Consider the following 23,124-nt stretch of genomic DNA (forward strand, 5'->3'; position numbering starts at 1 on the left):
AAGGCAACCCAAGAAAGAAGAAGAGGAAACAGCTCAAGTCCAGGCCCAGGCGTGTGACCTGAGCCACAGGCACATTCACGGACTGTCAGTGGAAGAGCAACTCGGCTTGACAGTAACAGTGAAAACGGAGATGACCCTCCACAAAGAAGTGGTAGCTAACACGTATGTAGCATCTTCGAGGCGCCTGGCGCTGATTTTAGACGCTCTGTGTGTTTTAACTCACTGAATTCTCATGGCTCCCCTCCAAGCTAGACACTAATACTATTCCTATTTTACAGAGCAAGAAACTGAGGCACAGAAAGGTTATATAACTTCCCCAAGATTGCAGAGCTAGGAAGTGTCAAGCTGAGATGGGAACCAAGGCCGTCTGCTCAAGGACCCGGGCCCCCAGCCACCAAGCTGGGCTGCCTCTGAAAGTAAGATAACGTTTCTGTCTGTGTTGTAGAAACAGTGAAAACGTCTGGGTTTGTTGTTGACACACTCAGATGCAGAGGGCCTAAATGAAAAGAGAAGCTATGTCTTTCTTATAGAAGAGGCCCAATTAACAAACGGAGAAGAAATGAGACAAACACTAAACCACCCCGGGCAGACACCACAGGCTTAACTGTTACAGGGAAACCCACACTGGGTGCTATCGTATGTGGATTGCATCTCCCCAAAATGCAGGTCCACCCAGAGCCTCAGAACGTGGGCTTCTTTGTAAATAGGGTCTTAGCAGGTATAATTAAGGTAAGGACCAAAATAAGATCATGTTAGATTAGGGAAGTCCTAAAAACAGTAAGAGTGTCCTTATAAAATACAGTTGTGGCTGGATTAACAATGGGGATACATTCCGAGAAACGCATCATTAGGCAAGTTTGTCGCTGTGCAAATAGCATAGGGAGTATTTACACAAACCTCGGCTACATGGAGCTAATCTTATGGGACCACCATCCTACATGTAGTCTGTTGTTGACCGAAACGTTGTTATGTGATGCATGACTGTACCAAAAAAACACAGAGAGAGACACAGAGAAGGTGGCAATGTGAATATGGAAGCAGAGATTGGAGTGATATGTCCACAAGCCAAGGATTGCTGGCACCCAACAGAAGCCAGGAGAGAGGCAAGGGCCAGACCTTCCCTCAGAGCCTCGAGAAGGAACCAACCCTGCCCGCATCTTGATATTGGACTTTCTGGCCACCTGAAACGTAAGAGCAAAACTGCTGTTTTCAGCCACTGACTCTACAGTTCTTTGTTCCAGCAGCCCCAGGATACTAACACAGATGCTAAAATCAGTGGGCCAAAGTCTGAGGAGAAATAAGGGCCTTGCAGAGACTCAGAGAGAATCCCCACAAGGCGCCTATTAATTGGAAAGGGAAAAATAGCAACCACACAGTGGAGACGCCTGGTAGACCACCCTGCAGCCACGTAACCAGGAATGAGAGCGGAGGCAGCACGTGCCCCCGCAGGAGACAGAGAGTGAGCGTCACCTGTGTGCCCCTCCTGACGGAAGACACAGCACCCGAATCAATTCCCGAGGAAGCATGAGACAGACCCAGGCTCAGAGACACTCTACAAGATTGCCAGACTCTCCAACAGCGTGGAGGTGACGAAGGACCGAGACAGACGGGGGACGTGTCTGAGATGAAGGAGACGAAGGAGACAGATGACCAAACGTGCGGGTGGGGGATGCTGGATGGATCTTGGCCCAGCGGAAAGGATGCAAACGGGAAAACTGGCAAAATGCAGATGGAGCCTGCAGATCACCTGAGAGCGCGCGACTGTCAGCGTCCTGGTTTGGTGCCCAGCCTGTGCTGCTGTAAGAAGTTAACACCAGGGGAAGCTGGTCACGGGTATACGGGGACTCTCTGTACCATTTCTGCAATTTTTCTCTAAGTCTAACATGATTTCCAAAAAATTTTCAAAAATTATAAAACCCTCTGATTTTAGATTATGTGGTTTGGAGAGTCACCTGCAGTTCTCTTGAATTAAGTGATTTCTGACAGTTTCTGCTGAAACTAAACACCACGCTGTGTTTTTTTTGTTTTTTTGGGTTTTTTTGAGGAAGATTAGCTCTGGGCTAATATATGCCGCCAATCCTCCTCTTTTTGCTGAGGAAGACTGGCCCTGAGCTAATATCCGTGCCCATCTTTCTCTACTTTATATGTGGGATGCCTGACACAGCATGGCTTGCCAAGTGATACCATGTCTACACCTGGGATCCGAACCAGGGAACCCCGGGCCGTCGAAGCAGAACATGCAAACTTAACTGCTGCGCCACCAGGCCGGCCCCTGTGTGTTACTTTTTCATCTCACTGTTCTCACTCCAAACTTGAGATGTGTGACCTTCACTTTACTCATGAGAGACAGAAGTTCAGAGAGGTCAGGCCACCTGCCCACAGTCACACAGCCAGGACACAGCAGAGCTGGGCCCATCCCACTCTCAGACCTGTCTGCCCCCATGGCAGGGCTTTGGCTAACCCAGTCCTCATCTGCAGCTGCCCACTGGCTGGCCTCCAAGCCCCTCGGCCTGGCATTCAAGGCCCTTCCTGTGCCCTCTGTGACCTGCGATTCCATGGTGGGGTCTACACCCCAGGGGAGGTTCTTCCCCTGTTCACAAAGACACACGTTTATAAGAAGAAAGTGTTGGTTAGAGCCTAAACGCTCCACCGACATTGGGCAACTGAAAGTGACGCGATGCATGAACGTGAAGGAACACTCTGGAACAGGGGAAACCAGCTGAGATCTGCTGAAACCCACACGATGGAGAGACCTCCTGGAAACAGCATGATGGGGGAAGCAGGAGGCAGGACGAGGTGGGCCCCGCAACAATGCTGACATAAACTACACCCCGGGGGGGCGGGCGCTGGGCTGGGGAGGATGGAACAGAGTGGGGATGGGGCAGCAAGGGCAGGACCGGTCCTCACAGCCTTGAGCCAGGGCAGCCTAGAGCAGGCGGGACTGCAGGGCCCCGAGGGGAAAGTGCTGAGACAAGAGCAGAGCGGCTCTCACCGGAACCAGACCCGGATTTCCTCTCAGGGACACTGGGGAACGTCGGCAAGGTGTGGTTGCTTCTGATGACTGAGGGTTGATTAGGGCCCTGCCACCAGGTGGAGGCTGTTCTCCGACCCAGGAATCTGGGCTGCCCAGCACCCACCCAACTCGTCCTCTCTGACCAAAAGAACGAGGCAGAAGGGACGGTGTGGGCCGTCCAGGCCTCGCGAGGACCGGCAGCCCCTCTCATGGCCACGCCCACAGTCCATGACCACGAGCATGAGGCTGAGGCGAAAGAGGAGAGGCGGAAAGGATCAGGCAGGCTGGGGCACAGCGACCGCTGAGCAAGGGACAGAGTGGAAGGGCACCCGCCCCGCCTGCCCCTGCTCCGCCCAGCCAGCCTCATCACCTACCGCGCAGAAACCTCCTCGATCTTCTCAAACGTCCGGGCCACCGCCAGATAAGGGACCCTGGGGAAGGGAAAGAGACAGGAGGGCAGTGTGTGCATCCCAGGCGGTCCCTCCATCCCCCTGCCTCTCCACACCCTCCTGGGGCCAGCCCTGCTAAGGCCCAAATGCATGCACACGACCCTGCCCGCCTCCAGGGGCTTTCTCCCTGTCCCCTTCCACACTGCCAATGGCGTCCCCAACACACAGAAGGAGAGACGCGACAGTGTCCTCGATTGAGGCCTCGGTCAGAGGGCCTCCCCGGGACAGGGACTGGAGTGAGACCATCCCGGGGGAGAAGCTCACTTCTGGCCCGGCTTCCAGCAGGCGTCTTCGACGGGATGGTAGTTGTTCTTGGCAGGATTGTAGCTGGGAGGGTCCAGGGGTCTGTTGGGGCGAAGGGAGGTGAGACCGGGTAGATGCCTGGGTCAAGGAGAAGTCATTCCTCCAATTTACTGAGCGCCTCCTGTGCGCCAGGCACTGTCCTAGGCCCACGGGCACAGAAGGGAGTGAAAACCAAGTTTACTAACCTGGAGCTCACAGTCTAGGGGGAGAGTCAAAAAAAACCCAACATATAAACAAATAAATAATTTTAGATATTAAAAAATATTTTGGGGGCCAGCCCGGTGGCACCATGGTTAAGTGCACACGTTCCACTTCTCGGCGGCCAGGGGTTCACCGGTTCGGATCCCGGGTGTGGACATGGCACTGCTTGGCAAAAGCCATGCTGTGGTAGGTGTCCCACATATAACGCAGAGGAAGATGGGCACAGATGTTAGCTCAGGGCCAGTCTTCCTCAGCAAAAAGAGGAGGATTGGCAGCAGATGTTAGCTCAGGGCTAATCTTCCTCAAAAAAAAAAAATATTTTTGGAAAAGAAAATGAAACCAAGTAGAGGGAAAAGGCAGGAGAGGATGTGCTCCTTCAGAGGATGGTTGGGGAAGGCCTAAGGGGAGCCTTTGGGCAGAACGAGGTAGGGGGTGAGCAGAGTGGGTATCAGAATGAAGAGCATTCCAGGCAGGGGGAACAGCAAGTGAAGTAGAGACACACTTGACACATCTGAGGAACAGAGAAGGGGTCAGCGCAGCTGGAGTGAAGCAGCATGCTCTGACTGGTTTTTAGAGTCCACTCTAAGAGCCAAAGACCCCTGTGGGCCACTCAGCCAAGCCCTCCCACACTCATTTGGGTGTAGCAGCAGGAGGAGGGTACAGCGGCTGGGTGCCACCAAGTGCCAGGCACTGTGCTACAAGCACTGCATCAGTTAGCAATCAGCCCTACAGGAAGGGACTCTTGTAACCGTGTTTTGCAGATAAGGAAACTGGGGCACAGAGAGGTTAAGAATCTCGCCCATGGTCACACAGCTAGTAAGAAGCAGGGCTCCAGAGCGTTCTAACGCTCCCCATCATAAAGGCCTCTGGAAATGGTGCACCCTGACCCTGTTAGAGCCACCACAGTCCAGACTCTGCAGTCACCCATCTGGTGCAAAGCCCTGCTCCACCCCTGCCCAGCTGTGCCACCCTGAGGAAGTGGCTTCTCCTCTCTGAACAGCGTGTCCCTCTGTCCAGTGGAGCTGCCAGGAGTCCGACAGCAACATGCTGTGTGGAGGGCTGAGTAAGAAATCATGGGGAAGGCTCCCGCTCCTCGGCACACTTTGTGGGGAGCATTTATCAAACACGGACTCTCCAGGTCAGGCCTGTATCTGTACCAAAACCAGGGGGCCTGCGGCCGGGGGAGAAGCCTCCGGACTTTTTTCAGCGCTTCAGCTGATTCTGACGCATGGGCACGGCTGTGGGTGGCCGAGCGGGACGAAGTGTGTGCTGGGGCCGTGCACGCTGAGCTGCATGGGCTCAGCGCTTAACGAGAAGCTTAATAAAGTTGTTTCTATCATTATCAAAAGAGGAAGCAGAGCGTGGAGCATGAGAAGTTTGAGGGCCGGACTGCCTGGCTTGAAGCCCAACTCTGCCACACTCCCCATGTGTGACCTAGGCAAGGCACTGAAATCAAATGATGATAATAGTATCGAGTGCAAGCTGCAGGGCTTGGCCAAGGCCAGACCTTGGTCTTAATGCGTCAGACCCTCAGGAGGAAACTGGCGTTAAGGCTGAGGGGCTTCCCCGAGGTCACGTGGTGGCAGCCGGGATCTCTGACCACCCCACAATACGGTCCTGCCTCCAGGCCTCACTCTTCTCATCTGTGAAATGGGGGTACCAGCAGGATCTACGCACAGGGGGCCGTGAGGATCCAACGCCTGAGGATACAGAAGGCACACTGCTTGGTGCCTGGCACACAGTTAAGAGTGGGTGAAAGTGGGTGCTGTCTGTCATCACTAGGTCCCCATTTTAAAGGTGAGCAAACGGGAGGCCCTGAAGGGTTGCGTGTCTCCAGGAAGCAGCCATCAGAGAGGGACGAGTGATCAGGCTGGGAATAGTGTAAGAAAAACGGTCACGGGGACAGCCCTGTGGCCTAGCAATAAAATCTGGCACACTCCACTTCGGCAGCCCAGGTTTAGTTCCCGGTTGCAAACCTACACCGCTCGTCAGCAGCCATGCTGTGGCAGAGACCCACACACAAAATAATAGAGGAAGATGGGCACAGAAGTTAGCTCAGGGCAAACCTTCCTCAGCAAAAAGAGGAAGATTGGCAACAAATGTTAGTTCAGGGCCAATCTCCTTCAGAAAAAAAAAAAAAAGTTGGTCATAGTATCACATGAAATAAAAGGCAAGACATGAAACTTTAGGTACACACAGTAGGAGACAGATTTGTTAGAGAAACTTATTTATAAATACATAAGCACAGACACATACCCAGGAGGCAAGACGGTGCAGTGCTGAAGAAAGAGCACAGGCTTAGGAATCAGAGGAACTTGGGTCCCAAGTCTGACCGTCCCCCTGCCTCCCTGTGTGACTGGGGGCAGCTGACCTAACCTCTCTGGGCTGACTGTTCCAATGTCTGTGAAATGCTAAAATATCTGCTTTCTCCACGGGACTACGGCAGGGACGAGGTAAGACAGCATAGAAGGAACCCACAGCACCATATCCAACACACGGCAGGTGTCCACGGAAAGGAGCTCACTGTTCCTACAGCACAGGCACACGGCAGAACGGTGCCATTTAACCTCACTAATAAGGTCTCAACTGGGGTACAGAATTGACGTTAAGAATCCCCAAAACATTTTCATTCGAATAATTAAACCTTAATCACAGAATTTGAAAGCTGGAAGAATTTTTCGTGATTATCTGTCTCATTTTTGGAGGGCTAAAAAAAAAAAATCAAAGAGATTTTGGACTCACTGCATCATTCTTTTTCAATCCACTGTCCTTCCTCTCTACTCGACAGCAAACACTGACTCACCCCTTGGTCTCCTCCTTTCTCGGGGCGCCGGACCCCTCCTCTTCTTTCACTTCTTTTTTGACTGCAGGCTTCCGGGGGGCTGCGAATGAAGCCAGGAAGTTGTGGGTCTTTTCTCCTCCTGACGATCGCCCTCTGCCTCCCGCTCTCCCCCCAGCACAGCCCGGATGCTCGGGGAGAGGGGCGATGAGCCGGGAGAGAGGGGTCAGACCTTCTAACCCGTGCCCCGGGGACTTAGCGCTCTCTGCAGAAAGACCCACTCACCTTGCCCTGCACGGCCCTGGGGAGCGGGGCGAGCAGAAACTCACCGAAGAAGCTGCTGAGCGTCTTGGGGGCTCTGGGAGGAGGCTGAGGCTGGTCCTCCTGCGGCTCCTGCTTCACGGCCCCCTCAGGCTCGGCAACGCTGTCCGTCGGGGGCTCTGCTTTTAAGCAGAGACATCAGATGGTGCACAAACGCTTTCGACCCTGAGACTTTATTTTCAACCCCCAGGTCATTTTGACCCTACAGATGGAAAACAGAACCAATTCCGCCCTGTTCCTTTCTGTAAGTTTTGAGCCTCTCAGGCCTAACGCTTTTTCATCAGTAGTGACTAATGGAATTCCAGCATTTGGCCTGAAATTGGAGACTCACAAATAAATAGTGGTAAGAAGAAATCTCAGCACGATTAGAAGAAAATGTTCCCATTTCTCCTGCAGCGGCGGAAAATCAAATACGGGTCGGTATCCTAAAAATGTCCCCACAGTGCTGCTCACGACAGAGGAGTCTCACGGACACCTGACTGCAGGCGCTGTCCTGTGGCCTGGGAAGGTCCCTTTACCTCGAAAAGCCCCTAACTCAGCCTGGCCGTCTAACCTACTAAATTACTGCTCAGTTAATAACACTTACGACCTGTGATTTCTGAAAGATAAAAACATTTTGTTGGAAGATGACTGGCTCTTTCTTTTTTTCCCCACTTGGATGGAGGAAAATATTAACAATAAAAACAATAGTAATAGGGCCAGCCCCAGAGGCCTAGTGGTTAAATTCGGCGTGCTCCGCTTCTGCAGCTAGGGTTCGGTTTCTGGGTGCAGACCTACACTGCTCGTCTGTCAGTGGCCATGCTGTGCTGGCGGCTCACGTACAAAAAGAGGAAGACTGGCAACAAATGTTAGCTCAGGGCAAATCTTCCTCAGCAAAAAAAAGAAAAAAATAATAATAATATAACCTGTGATTCCTCCAGAATTCACATTTAAACAACACATTTGAGAACCTGTATCTTAGTAACTGTCCTCCAATGATGTCTGAAGCCAAACCCAAGGAGATGGGGCTGCAGAGAGGAAGAGGATCAGGAACTCACTGGAGTTCTCTGGGAGCTCTGGGGGCGTCGTGGGCCGGTCCTTCTCTTCTACTTCCTTCCTTTTGGCCACTTCAGGCTCTGTGAGGCTTTCTGTCGGGGTCTCTGCTTCTGAAGACAGACAGAAAAGTCAGATGGCTCCCAGGGACATCTCAAGTCCCAAGACATCTCGCCCCCATGTGCTCTTTCCTGTGCCAATCACATGTGTCTGCAAGGTGATGGGAGGTGTGAGAACACGCTCCTGGCCAACCCCAAGCAGGGCGGGGACCTCTGAGGAAGTCCAACCCCATCGCTCACCAGTGCAGCTGAGAAATAGACACAAACGGCCTGTCTTTTCTTGCGAACTATGATTTTAGAATTATTCATCGCAAAACAGAATCAGAAAGGGTTCGAAATGCAAATAACTTGCTATAGATCAAAATAAAAAAAATTTTTTAAGTAACTGAAAAAAATCATACCTCTAGGGTAACAACAAAAACTGCATAAACTACTTGGGGAAAATTTGCCTTGGAAAGAAGCCACCCACCCCCAGGCCTCCAGGCCCCCAGACCCTGACAATGGCTAAAACGGCAGGGTTCACAGCAAAATTTGTTACTGACTAAAAACCACCAATGGGAAATCACATGTCGACCAAATTCAAATCTGCCCTGGGAAAACTGAGCCTAAGGAGGACTTTTCATTAAGCAAATGGGCAGTGGCAACGGCTCGGACCTCATACTGGCCCCCAGCGATCAATGGGGCGGAGCATGCGTGCACCAAGAGGGGAATTCCCAGGGACCAGCAGGATCTTTCACACTCCTCAAGGGAAACTGGGGACATCTGTTGGACACTGTATGAACTCCCAGCTCAAGGTCTTAGTTTTCAGTATTAGATCCTATTCCTTGCAATCCCCAACACCATATTCCTGCAAAGCTGGGTTTTCTGTGGTGGCCTGTGCTAAGAACCAAGTACTGTCCATAAATCAACGTGGAACAGGAAATGGGGTGGCAGTCTTCACCCGGATTCCCAAGTCTGAGACAGTGAGCAGTGCCCAGGAGACATCCTACTAGGAAGTAATTGTGATTATTGAAGAAAAAGAATATTATTTTTCCTTGAGTGTATGAGTATAGTTTTCTCAAAACACCCAAGTTGCTGGAACATGAACAGTTGTTCGGACATAATATAATTACTTAAACAGAACTCTTGCAGTATCGGCCTGGGGTGCCAGGAAAAATTACTAGGATGCTAAGGATGCTGTGAAAGTTTGGGAACCTCTGCTTTCTGGGAAAATGGATAAGGAAAAAGAAACCATCTAGAGGAGAATACTTTCCATAAAATAAACATAAAAATAGAAGATAAACTTTGGAAACTACATATGAATTATGATGGCTGAATCAAGATGGCTAAGAAAATGCATTCCCAAACGCTTGCATACAAAAATTCCTGTGTCGGTGCGGGGGATTCTGACGGCCACGTCCGGATTCCCGGACACAGGCATCCATCAGTGGAGTCCTAACCTCCTGTCCTCTCAGACAGGCCCCCACACTTCCAGACGCCCCCCCTCCCCCAACACACACATGCACACTCGCGCGCACACACACACGTGCACACAATGCACACACGGCTCTCGTCCTGGTGCCTCACCGTCTTCCTCCTTCTTCCTCTTGGCTTCCCTGTCCTCGTCCTCGCTCTGATCTTCCAGGACATCCTGAATCGCCCGTTTAGGAAGCTGCTTCCGAGCTGGGAAGGCAAAGGGCTTGGTGTGGCTGACTGGCTGGCCCTCCTGCCCCCACCTCGGCAAGCTCAGGCCCACCAATGACGGGGCCTCTGAGAAGGCTCTGGGCCCCCTCCCCTTCCACCCCAAGGCAGGCCTCATCCTTCAAGCTCTGCTTTCTCTCAGCTGTGTGACCTTGGGCAGGTTACTTAATCTCTCTGTGCCTCGCTCTCCCACATCAGCAGAATGGAAACAATCCCCGAAAGTAAGCTACGATGAAACGTGCTCCATCCAGGACCCGAGTCTAGCAGATGCTTTCAGTGCCTGGCCTACATCCCTAAGATCTCACCATCAACGTGTGTCCCAGCTTTTCTAGGTCAACAGGCCCGGGGAGTAGCCTCACCCAGTGACTGCTGGGAGCTGATGCACAGACGCCCCTCTCCTCGCATCTCAGATCGATAATTCTGAGGCACACTCTTACGCTGATTCCCAGGGCTTCCTCAGAGAATTAGGCTCCAGCTGCCCCTGCCGTGGCTGGCCTGACAACACACCTATCACCGGCTGCCTGCCCTTCCCCGAGCACTGTCTGTGTTCTCTGCGCCCCCTGAAGAAGCAACTTGCACTTGAATCCTTATTTCAGAACTTCAGAGCCTGCTTCTAGAAGACTCCAAACTGAGAAACGAACACACGGCGAGGAATTCACTAAGAGGCAGCTGTGACCACTTCCACCATCGTCATCTCTCACCTTCTCCCTGGGCTCCCGGCCCCGAGGATCTTCTACCAGCCGTGGCTGGCACTGTCCCTCCCCTGCTCAGAGGCCTCCCCCATTTCCCCAGGCCCCACGCCAGGATAAGGCCATTTGATACCTACCCTGTCCTACCTGATCTCTCTCCACCAGACCTTCTAATTCTAACTCTTCCCAAGCCACATAACCAAGTTTATTCTCCAACAGTACTGAATCGCTGTCGTTTCCACACACCAAACTGTGTCACACCTCTGGGCCTCTGCACATGCTGTGTAGCGGCCCTTTGGGATATAGCTCAGATGTCACTTCCTCTAAGAAGGATCCCCTGACACACCTCCAGGGCCAATCTTGGTGTCAGCCCCGAGCGGCCAGCCACTCGGTTATTTCATCGTGACCACCTCTCCTGCAGGACTGAGCCGTCCCTTCCAGTGCACAGCCCCCCACGATTCCCCACGGCAAAACCTCAACTCTTCATCTAGCCTGCACGGCCCTTTGGGAGGCAGCCCCCACTCTCCCCTCTAGCTCCTCTCTCACCATGCACTATCCTCAAACTCTCCCTACTCCTCAAATCGCATTTTATCATCCAGAAACACTGAAGTTTTCGGGATTCCCCACACCTGCCAGGCTGCTCCCACCTCGAGGCCTTTGCACATGCTGTTCTCGGCTGCAACACCTCCCACCCGCCCTGTCTCAACACAGCCAACCCGGACCCACTCCCACGACTCGGCTGCAACGGCACCTCCCCCGGGCTGGCTCAACTCTGAGCCCCCACAGCACCCTGTTACCTCTGTTATTTCTTACACCAGCACCAGCCAACGGAAACACAGGTTTCCCCCGCTATCCAAAAGTTCACTGTACACGGCTTCGCTTTTACCAAAGACCTACATTCACTAAAGGAAAGAAATCCAAGGACTTCTGCTTTTACAAAAAAAGCGAAAATAGTGTTCAGCGTCGGTTTTGCAGGGAGCCATTACAGAAGCTAAGCAGTCACCCACACTGTCGTATTTCAAGCCCTCCATCAGCCACTGACACGATGAACCTCAACCTTCCACATGGAGGGAGGCAGAGAAGAAGGCGAAGATGTTAGTGACCTGCCTGCCCTGATGGATTCAGACGATGATGAGATGTTAACAGACGACCCTCTGCCTCTCTCTCCTACACCCGTCTCCTGTACCTCCTGCCACCCCAACCTCCAACAACTCACTTTTTCTTACTTTCTTTTTCTTTTGGTGAGGAAGATTGGCCCTGAGCTAACATCTGTTGCCAATATTTCTCTTTTTGCTGAGGAAGATTGTTGCTGAGCTAACATCTGTGCCCATCTTTCTCTATTTTATGTGGGATGCCGCCACAGTGTGGCATGATGAGCAATGCTAGGTCCATGCCTGGGATCCGAATCTGTGAACCCCAGGCCGCCGAAGCAGAGCGCACAAACTTAACTGCCATACCACCGGGCTGGCCCATCCAAAAACTCACTTAACTAACACCCCATCATCACCAGCACCCCTCAGCCTTCCCGTGTGCTCGCCGTCTTCCTGACTCTGCTGAGTGAAACTACAGGGCACACACATTATTTCTACTTTCTATGGGTCGTGTATTTATAACACCACTCCACTTTTACTATCCGTTAGCGCTCTCTAGGTCTACACTATCTAGGTTATTTGGTATGATTTGCTAGGTTATTTTTAGGGTTCCTAGGAACGCTCTATTTTCAGATAGTAGGGAAACCTGTTTACGGTGAGCCACACATGTAATCTTAACCTTTCTAGTAGCTACACTGAGAAAAGGGAAAAAAGGAGTGAACTTAGTGTTAATATATAGTTTACTGGACCCAAAATATCCAAACTTGTCTGACGCCAACATGTTTTCATTATTAAAATAAATCATTAACATTCTTTTTTCCACACTAAGTCTTCAAAATCCAAGGCACTTCCAACACATCTCAGTTGTGTGCTAAATGTTCATCAGAAGTCCTCGATCTGTTTAGATTTCATAGGATCTACCGCTGAAAGTCGATTCACATATCTAAGTTGTTCCAAATATACAAGGAGCATCAGCTTTCGAATTTACATTTAAATACGATGATATAACATTAAAAATTCAGTTCCTGTCACATCTGCCATGTTTCAGGCGCTCGGCAGGCCCCATCACCCTGCGTTACGTGTGGGTCTCTCTGACCTGGCCCTCTCCTGCACAAACCCTTGCCAACCCCCCTGGGGACAGAGGTGCCGCTCCTCAGGCTGGCTTCCCCGACCTTCTCCAGTCTGATCGATTCTTGTCGCCAGCCCTTGGCTCTAAGCACCAGCACACCACGCCATTAGCAGCTCCGAAGGGCCTCCTCCGCTCTTCCTCTCCCCCTGCCTGGAGCTCCCTTCTCTCCTCATTCTCTGCTCGCCCTTCCCTGCCCTTCAGGGCTCAGCTTCGTTAACCTCCCTTCTAGAAGTCTCCTTGACCAGTGGCCCCTCTCCCACGCCCCCACAGAGAGCCAGGCTGCCTCCATGACTGCACACAACCAGTTACAATAACCAACACGTACAGAGCCCTTACTATGGGCTGGGCCCCGTTCCAAGCACTTTACACGTATTCGCTTTGCATCCTTCCCACATCTCTGTGCCGTAAGTACTGTAATTATCATCATCTCTGTTTGCAGAGGGAGACCAAAGCTCAGAGAAGGTAGATCATCTGCCCGAGGTTACACAGCCAGTGGATGGTGGAGCCACGCTCTTGATCACAGTGCTGAGATGCGAGCTGTCACAAGGATGGCTGAGTGATGCAGAAATCCAAGCATGGACACAGACGGGCACTGGAAGGGCAGGGGCCTGTGGGTCCTCACCTGTGCGGCGCTTCGGGATCCCTGACGGGGAGACGCGCGCAGGAGAGGCGCTGCAGAGGGCAGGGGTGCTCTCAGGACTGGGAGGGGAGACTTTCGGAGAGTCCGGGGCAGGCTTCTGGAAGGGGGAGGAGAGAGAAATCATGGAGGGAGGGGAGGACAGAGGGAGCAGTCAGCTATCCCCTTTCCCCCACAGCTGGGAATAAGGAGAGACTCCCCCAGCGCGGGCCTCATCCTCTCCCACCTGGGCCATCCCCCCACCTCCGGAGTAGTTTCACGGTCCCAGAGTCTCCCCATTACAGACACCAATAACAACTCTCTTTTTTCTAAAGTAACGGAATCTTTCATTTTTCGCTAGGCAGATCATGGCCCAACTAAAGAGGACACTTCCCAGCCTCCCTTGCAGCTGGCGTGGCCGTCAGCCTCAGTTCCCCACGAGACCACGTAAGGGGAAACAACACCCGCTTCCCTCGGTTACTAACACTCAAAGGCAAGTAGAGTCCCTCCTCTTCCCACTGGCATCTGGGACAAGGGCATCCAGGAACAGCAAGGAACAGTCTAGAAGCACCTGGCTCTCTGACGCTGTGAGACGACCACACTAATCCTGGACTGTTTTGCTTATTAGAGAGAAATAAATTCCCACCTCGCGTAAGCCACTGTTATTTGTGTCTTGGTTCCAAGCGCTAACTCACCTTCTTATAGGCCCTGTGCCGGTCATTAAGCCATTGCCCCTCGGCTCCAAGCCCAGCCTGCCCACGGTCTCTTGTGACGCCGGGACCCTGCAGACCCCTCTCCCGCTCCGGCAGCCAGCTCTGTGTCAGGCAGCGCCAACACGGGGCGCTGGAGGGCCTGCGCGAGCTGGAACCAATTGACGGTATTTCCAGTACTCGCAGGGTGCTAGGTGGTGCGCCATCAGAGACCCCAGCACCAGCAGCACCCTCGGCCCAGCGCCCACTCCTCAAAGACCTGAGTCCTATGTACTTCCAAGCTCAGAGACCCCAGCACCCACCAGCCAGCATCTCACCACGGTCTGAATTTCAGCTCCACAGCCCTGGGGTGAGAGCTCTCTCTTGATCCCTTCAGTTACCTAGTTACGAGCTGCAGGCCCAGCTGACAGCTCCATATAAATCCCCTCTGTTCAGATCGCTTGCGTGGTTTCCATCTCCTGCGTGAACCCTGATGGGTACAGGCCCCAGAGGGATGTTCCGAAGGCCGCTCAGGACCCAAAGCTACCTCTGTCTCCCTCCTGCTCAAACCCTCCCATGGCTCCCTAGCAGCCTCGGGGCGGAGTCCCAGCTCCTGAAGCCCCCCCTGTCCTAGTCCCTGGCCCCCGGGACTACGTTCGTGACACAGCAAAGGGCAATTACAGCTGCAGGGGAATTAAGGTCGCTCACCAGCCGCCCTTCAGACAGGTGGTTAGCCTGGCTCACCCACGTGGGCCCAGGGCGCTCACAGGGCCCTTAGACGTGGAAGAGGGAGGCAGAGAGTGAGAAGGGCACAGCAGTGCCTCTCTGAAAGTGGAGAAAAGGTGGTGTCTGGAGGCTGGAAAAGGCAGGGAAATGGATTCTCCCCTGGAGCCTCCAGAAGGAACGCAGCCCACACTCTGATTTGGCCCCGGGAGACGCATGCCAGACTTCTGGTCTGCAGAACTGTAAGATAAGGAACTTCTGCTGTTTCAAGCCCCGAAGTTTGTGGCGAATCGTTAAGGCAGCAAGTGGGAAACTAACACAAGCAGTGAGGGGGGGTCTCTCTGAGGTGGCTTTCGGGCAAAGCCCTGAAGCAAGTGAGGGACCGGGCCGTAAGCACGCTCCGGGCAAAGAGGCTGAGGCAGGAGAAAGAGCAAGAGGCCCACTTGGTGTGTGTGAGACACCGGGGCAGGGGCAGCCAGGGAGGAGGCGCAGCTGAGGAGGAAGGGGCGGCTCTCGAGGGGCCTCGTGGGTCCCAGTACGGACCGGCTTTGGCCTGAGCTGTAACGCAGCGGGGGAGACAGGATCTGACTTCACCCCTGATAGACTGAGCGGCTGCCCTGTGGACGTTCTCCACAGAGCAATGGACAGGCACCAAATGACTCTTAAATAAAAGGAAGTGAACCTGTGTGCTTGAAGAAGATGAAAGGCCCTCTGACAACAGGAGAGGCTGGAAGTTTGCTATGGTGGTTTTTTTGTTTGTTTGTTTTTTGGTGAGGAAGATTGGCCCTGAGATAACATTTATTGCCAATCTTCCTCTTTGCGCTTGAGGAAGATTGTTGCTGAGCTAACGTCTGTGCCAATCTTCCTCTATTTTGTATGTGGGGTGCTGCCACAGCATGACCTGATGAATGGTGTGTAGATCCATGCCCAGGATCTGAACCCATAAACTCCAGGCTGCCAAAGCGGAGAACGCAAACCCAACCACGACGCCACTGGGCAGCCCCGGTGCTGGAAGTACTTTTGAGCCCTTCCTTCCCGTCAGGCGTTATTCTCAGATCTGTGTGTGAACTGACCCCTTCATCGCAACAGCCACCCTGTGAGGCAGGTGCTGCTGGGAGCTGCATGTGACGGGAGGAAGCTGAGGCCCAGGGGCCTGCCCCAGACCTGCTGGGACCACACAGATCAGGCCATGCACAGGCCCAGGGCACAGCCCCGACCTCCGCCGCCTCCTGGGGCACATGTCCAGCGTTCTCCTGAGCAGCCGCTGCATCAGTTCCAGAGGTTAACGGGAAGATGCTTTCTTTGGGTAAAATGCGCAGGCTGACAGGGACCTACCTGGTCTTTGGGGGGCGTGAGGGCCTCGTCCTCCTCCTCCCCTTCGCTGCCCAGGACCCGGGCTGCCTTCCTCCCTGGCCTCTTCACTGGAGAGTCGCCCTCGGGCACCACTCCATTCCGCTCCTTCAGCGCCACCCTGGAAGGTGGGGAAATGGGGGTGTTCCAGCAGGCAGAGTAGGGACACTGCCCCCAACACTGCAGCTTCTTCCTTGTTTCATTCTCTTCCTTTCCTTTAAAGCAGTCAGTGAACATGTTCTAAGGTCCTCCTTGGCATATACTCTTAATCATCCATCCATCCATCACACATCTCTGGAGGCCTCCAATGTGCCCACATGCAAAGGGCAATGCTGAGAAACAAGTGGAAGCCCCACGTAGGGCAGAAGCTGGACTCCGATATCCATTTGAAGATCCTCTTTCTTTTAGTCCTACAAGCCCCTGAGTTTTAACTAGGTACATGGCCCTCGGCTGGGGACTTCCCAGCCTCCCCTGCAGTGAGCTGTGGTCACATGACCAATAGACTGCGAGCGGCCAGGACTGACACATGCAACTTGCTTTGGGTTGATGCCCTCATGCTGTCTTACCCGTCACTCAGACTTGCTGCCCCACTCTGATGACGCAGGGGAGGGCACGGCAGGGCCTGGGTGGGAAGCGGGGTGGGGAGCCCAGGTCTCAGGACACCCCAGCGGTACCAAGCCTCCTACCTGCCCGACGCTGGCTCGACAGCTCAGAATCCCATGAGAAAGAGGCAGCTCCTAGTTAACTACGTCACTGTGACTTCGGTTGCTGCTAAGGCAGCCCTACGCCTCCCCTGACGTGGCTCTGAGGAGGAGCCCCCAGTCTCAGAGGACCAGAGACCGTCAAAGCCCAGCGCAGCGTGTGTGCCGATGGAGGTCGCTGAAGATGCTGAGAGCATGGCTGAGTCCACGGGTTTCTACCCTCAGAGGGCAGCGTCGGGACAGAGAGACCGACAGGTATAGGAACAACGCCCTCATCAGGTCAGGGAGGCGCATCCCTGTGACCCAACATCGGTACAAAGAAGAAAAGGGGTCTATACAAAGCGTGGGGGCTCTAAGACTTTTCTTGTGGGAAGAACGCAGCAGGCTGTCGGCTCTGGGAGAGGAGTTGCTGTTGATTCTGTTCACTGCAAAACCCAAGGCCTACAACGGTGCCCGGTACAGAGGATGCTCACCAGACAGCTGCTGAATAAATGAATACGTACACATGACTCAATGAATGGAAAAAATATGTTTGCCTCTGTATATATGCAACTGGCATATATAACAATCCTGGTTTTGTTATTTAAAAGTAAAGGTGGGCGATATTGAGTATATGTTATATGTCAGGCATAGGCCAGCTACTTCAGATAGAATAGAGTCCAAAATGAAGAGGACCTGCTATCTAATACGTAAGGATGGGAAACACGTATTCATTCAACCAACATTCATTGAGCACCAATTCTGTGTCAATAACCGGGTTAGTTGCACGTATGTTTATACACACAGGAGAAAACGTGTGGAAGAATATACTTCAAACTGGTAAAAGTAGTTGCTCTGGGGAGTGAATACTGGAAGGACTTCACATTTTTATTTTACCTACTATTCTGAGTTAACGTATTAACAATTAGCACGTACAATTATACAGAGGGGTATCTATGCTAGAAAAAAATATCTGCACACGTGTCTAAGGAGACACATATTTGGACAATTTATTGCAGCATAGATTGCTTCGGCCACAACTTGGAGGCAACCTAAATATCCATCATAGGGAAATGTTAAATAATTTCTCCAATATGTATCTAAAATGGAACCAAGGCAGAAGGTAAAAGGGATCAGATAGTCTTGTGACTGTGAATGGAAAAAATCTCTAATAACGGCGCTGAAGAAAGCAAGCTGAGGAGTGAGAGACACGGCATGGTCTGTATTTTTAAAAAAATTAAAATATATCACAGAAAATAAAACTACACACGCATGTACACATAGCAATGTACACACAAAAGGGGCAGACGTGCAAATCAAGAGTGTTGAAGGAAATCTCAACTTGATTCTTAGCACAGAGTGAGCGCCTTTTATGCTCCAGGCACTGTCCCCCAGGTCGTGTATGTGTCAATTCATGGAACCCACACAGAAACCTGATACAGACTATGACACCCTGTTATATATGAGGAAACTGGGGCACAGAAAGTGAAGTTAGTTGCCCAGGGTCCCAAATGGGGGATGTGAACTAAATCCAGGTCAAGTCCAGGCTCTGGCAAGCTGACTAATCCAGAGTGATCATGTGACCCAAGCAGGGTCTTCCTGGGAACTTGTGATGTGGATGCTGGACGAGAGAACAATGCTTACTTTGACTTAGATGAGCCGGCATCAAGATGCGGCCCGTGGCCAGCTTCTCTGTCTCCTGAAGAAAGTCTGCTCCAGAATGAAGCCAAGACATGTCAAACTCTGAGGCCCTGGATCCAGCTATGCCTGAAGCTGGACTACCTTTGGACGTCCCAGTTACTGGAGTCAAAATTTCCCTTTGGGGCCCCGAGACATTCTGAGCTAGGTTTGCAACACCTGGGCCGCCAAGGGAGTCCTGTAATGAAGGAACAAATTCACCACATCCTAGCCCATCACGTACTTTGGAGGGGGTTCCGTCTCTCTGATGCCGTTGGACGCTTCCTTCTCTGGCTTCTTTGCTTTGCCCTCTTTCTTGGGGTGGAAAAATGACCTGGAGGAGCAGAGGAGGGGGGAAAAAAGGAATGACGACAGCACCAATAACCCCTCTGCTCCATGCTGTATGCTACAGCTCCGACGCCCATTCCCATCCCAGCGTGAAACAGAGGATTTGAAACAACCCCCTTGGCCGATAAGGAAACTAAGGCTCAGACAGAGGAGGCAACACTCTGCTTATTTTTCTGCCAGGACTCACCTGAGAGAGATGACACATCCCAACTTTCATTCAGCAAGTATTAACTAAGCCCTTACTATGTGCCAGGGCCTGCTGTGGGTCTAGGGACTCGGCAGAGACGAGACACACAAAGTCCCCCACGAGGGGCCGACACTCTGGTGGAGGAGCCAAATACTACAGAGCTGGATATAAAACGTCAGGAGGCAGTAAGTGCTCTGAGAAAGATAAAGAACGCAAGGCGCCCTCGCTCCACTTGAGACTGGCTAGATCCGTGGCTGGCTTCCAGGGAACTGAGGACTGAGCGGGAAAAATGGGAATCTGAGGGTGCGCAGGCCTGGCCACACCCCTGACCAAGTGAGCGACGTCAGCATCGCCTGTGCCGTTCTGGGCCGTCACCCCGATACAAGGCAGCGAGAGGCTCCATCACCTCGTTCCCGCCACCCCACTCCCACCGTGAGAACAACATCAGACACAATGAACCAGGGGATGGTCTCCAGGATCCCAGGCCAGTACTCCTCAAGACTGTCAAGGGCATAAAAAAAAGCAGAGAACGTCTGAGAAACTGTCACCCAGAGGAGACACAACTACAGGCCACATGTATCCTGGACTGGATCCTGACACAGAAGAGGACATTAACAGGTAAACTGGTGAAATCTGAACCAAGCGTGAAGTCTAGTTAATAGCGACGTGCCAGCGTTGGTTCCTTACTGTGACAAAGGGACCGCAGGAATGTGAGAGGTGGACCACGGAAACCGGGTGAGGGGGATCCAGGGACTCTCTGTACTAACTTTACAATTTTTTCGTACTTCTAAAACTATTCCAGGGGCCACCCCAGTGGCGCAACGGTTAAGTTCACATGTTCCGCTTTGGCAGCCTGGGGTTCGCCGGTTCGGATCCCGGGTATGGACATGGCACCACTTGGCAAGCCACGCTGTGGGAGGCGTCCGACATATAAAGTAGAGGAAGATGGGCATGGATGTTAGCTCAGGGCCAGTCTTCCTCAGCAAAAAAAAGGGAGGACTGGCAGCAGATGTTAGCTCAGGGCTGATCTTCCTCAAAAGAAAAAATTATTCCAAAATAAAAAGTTTCCTTAATATTTAAAAGATAAAAAAATAAAGCAAAGCAAGGGACAGAGCTATCAAAAGTGCTACCAGCCCAGATTTCTCATCACAGGAGGAAAACACAGCCTGGGATCCCTGAGCCACCATCTCCCAGGTCTCCGTGGTGGATGTCCCTGTCTGGGTCAGTCTAGAATCCGCTCCCTCCTTGGGAACAGCCCTCCACTTTCCTCCTGGGATGTCCCTTCCTCCAAATTCCCTCCGTACTTGTGACAAGGGTGGGCACGTGCCCCAAGCCTGGCCAATCAGAGCACTGCAGGCCTGTGGCTCCAGTGGCTGCTTCAGGGACAGGCATGTGGCCCAAGCTGGGCCCATGAAACTTGACCCTAGATATTGTTGGGACGGCTCAGAGAGAGGCACCCTCTTCCACTGGGATTGCTAACTCCAGGGGCCACAAGCCCAAGGGAGAGAGCCTGTCAGAGTGCCGAGATGGAGACAGATTCCCAGTGACAAAGTTTTGGCAAGTGGATCCAACCAAGCCTGAGGCCATTAACTCCAGAAGGTTTCAACTATGCAAGCCAAGTCATTCTCCCTCCTTTTTCCTGAAGCCTCGGTGGAGGGTTTCTCAAGCTAGGCACTGCTGATTCGTAGGCCAGATGGTTCTTTGTCGTGGGGGGCTGTCCTGTGCTCTCTCTTGGATGCTTAGCAGCATGCCTGGCCTTTTACCCACTGGATGCTAACAGCAGGCCCCTCCTCCCCCTAGTTGTGACAACCAAAAACGTCTCCAGACACAGCCGGAAGTTCCCTGGGGGCCAAAACAGCTGCTGATTGAGAACCACTGGGTTAGGGTTCTGAACTTGCAACTAAAACGTTTTGGTTAATACACCACCCATCTTCCACATCCCACTCCCCATTCTCTGCACTGCTCAACCCCTGGAAGTTCCAACTTGAAGCCTAACTTGAGTTCTTCTAAGAAAAGGCACAGGGGGGCCAGCCCCGTGGCTGAGAGGCTAAGTTCGCCTGCTCTGCTTCGGCAGCCCCGGGTTTGCCAGTTCAGATCCTGGGCAGAGATCTACAAACTGTTCATCAAGCCACGCTGCGGTGGGGTCCCACATAGAAGAAGTGGAATGACCCACAACTAGGATATACAGCTATCTACTGGGGCTTTGGGGAGGGTTAAAAAAAAAAAGGAGGAAGATTGGCAACAGATGTTAGTGCAGGGCCAATCTTCCTCACCAAAAAACAAAAACAAACACAAAAAAGCATATCTTAAAACATTAGGGGAAAAAAAAGAGAAAAGGCACAGATGTAGAGAGAAGCAGAACGTGGAGAGTGTCAGACGGCAGGGCGGGGTCTTACATGATACTTCGCTGCATGATGGCGTCAGAATTCTCCCCTCCCCTCTCCTCCGCCTCCTCCTCTCCGGTCAGCTGCCCCTGGAACAGACATGCAAATACTCGGTGAGGCTACTGGCTGTGCAGAGACCAAAACACATACACCTCCTTCTGTCAGAAAGAAAAAGCCCCACAAAGTCAGAAACATGAGTTTCCCCATCAAGAAGAAACTCTCGTTTTGATGGACCAAAGTGATTTGTTCGTGAGATTTAATTCTGAAGGAAGAGTCCCAACTCAGACAGCAAGAAGCCTCCTTCCCATATGGAGCCTGCTTTTCATCTAACACGAAGGACACACTGAAGACCTGATGGTTTGTTTCCATTTTGTTTGGGGTTTTTTGGGAAGTTTTAAGGTTAGTGAAAAACTGTTTTGAGGTGATTATGTAATATCCTAAAACGACGGTGAAACACGGCAGTTGGTTAACTCATACCCACTGGTCTGCATAAACCAGCTGCTGAGCGGCTGCTAAGGTATACTGTCAAGCGAGCAAGCGCACCATCTCACCAGGCCACGCTCTGCATGATTCCACATGATTCCACTTACGTAACATTCTCCGAATGACAAAGCTCGAGAGGGAGACGAGATTAGAGGTGGCGGGGGTGAGGGACAAAAGGGAGGGGGGGCGACTAGAAAGGGGCAGCCCAGGGAGCTCCTTGGTGCAGACGGAAGGTTCCCATATCCCAACGGTGATGGTGGTTACACAGACCTTAACACGGGATCAAATACACACACACACACAGACACACACACGCACGCACACACGCGCGTGCGCACACAGGCGCACCCACCTAAACACTGAAGGAGCTTTGCGGTCCAGCTAACAGTATTGTCTGATGCTAATTTCCTGGTTTTGATCTTGGACCACCGTTACATGAAGATGTCACCACTGGGGAAAGATGGTGCAGGGTTCACAGAATTCTACAGACTATTTTTACAACTTCCTGTCAGTCTATAATTATTTCAGAATAAAAAGTTAAAAACAGGGGGCCGGCCCCAAAGCCGAGTGGTTAAGTTTACGTGCTCCACTTTGGAGGCCCAGGGTTTCACAGGTTCAGATCCTGGGCGCGGACCTAGCACGGCTCATTAGGCCATGCTGAGGTGGCATTCCACATAGCAGAGCCAGAAGGACCTACAACTAGAGTATACGACTAAGTACTGGGGGGTGGGCTTTGAGGAGAAGAGGAAGGAAAAAAAAGAAGATTGGCAACAGATGGTAGCTCAGATGCCAATGTTAAAAGCACAAAAAGTTAAAAAAATACATTAAGATGCTCTATGTACTGATACGGAAAGAACTTCTGGGCATATGAGGTAAAATTTTAAATAATAACCAACAAGAAAGGAGACAGAATGGTGTGTATAACTTGCTACCGATTTTCTAAGACGGGAAATAAGAACATACGTACTCAGCAGTATTGCTCCTATTTGCAAAAGGCAGCTCTAGGAAGAGAATCAAGAAACCAGCAAAAGGGGCTGGGAGCAGACGAGGCGGCGGGGCGTGAGCCAGACCTGTCACGGTACACCTCCATCCTGACTTTATTTTGAACCATGCATATTTATTACCTGTTAAATTTTCTAAAAAATAATAAATCTAGGCTCCACATAACTTTTCTGATTTTATTTCCCAGCCCCTCCCTTCCTCCAGGCTCTTCCCTCCAGGGAATGCCCTGGGCTCCCCCA

General features: G+C 52.1%; 1 protein-coding gene across 7 annotated transcripts in view; it reads right to left on the reverse strand.

The window, feature by feature from the left end:
- The window catches only part of LIG1 (DNA ligase 1), a 49,088-nt gene that overhangs the window by 18,433 nt on the left and 7,531 nt on the right, over nucleotides 1–23,124 (reverse strand). For 4 of the 7 annotated variants that reach the window (XR_011421934.1, XR_011421936.1, XM_023650012.2 and 1 more), the window contains exons 2-11: nucleotides 21,413–21,489; nucleotides 18,726–18,815; nucleotides 16,110–16,245; nucleotides 13,369–13,483; nucleotides 9,724–9,819; nucleotides 8,104–8,211; nucleotides 7,075–7,188; nucleotides 6,770–6,848; nucleotides 3,727–3,807; nucleotides 3,388–3,444 (exon numbers count right to left, since the gene is read on the reverse strand). Coding sequence is in view for 4 of the 7 variants with exons in the window: in XM_023650012.2 (XP_023505780.2) it covers nucleotides 3,388–3,444; nucleotides 3,727–3,807; nucleotides 6,770–6,848; nucleotides 7,075–7,188; nucleotides 8,104–8,211; nucleotides 9,724–9,819; nucleotides 13,369–13,483; nucleotides 16,110–16,245; nucleotides 18,726–18,815; nucleotides 21,413–21,489 (953 nt within the window). In the remaining 3 variants the exon portion in view is untranslated. The remainder of the gene's footprint in view (nucleotides 1–3,387; nucleotides 3,445–3,726; nucleotides 3,808–6,769; nucleotides 6,849–7,074; nucleotides 7,189–8,103; nucleotides 8,212–9,723; nucleotides 9,820–13,368; nucleotides 13,484–16,109; nucleotides 16,246–18,725; nucleotides 18,816–21,412; nucleotides 21,490–23,124) is intronic. The other 3 variants (XR_011421935.1, XM_023650013.2, XM_070223113.1) reach the window with 1 other exon arrangement.

This window comes from Equus caballus, chromosome 10 (genome assembly GCF_041296265.1).
Source record: "Equus caballus isolate H_3958 breed thoroughbred chromosome 10, TB-T2T, whole genome shotgun sequence".
Lineage (NCBI taxonomy): Eukaryota > Metazoa > Chordata > Mammalia > Perissodactyla > Equidae > Equus > Equus caballus.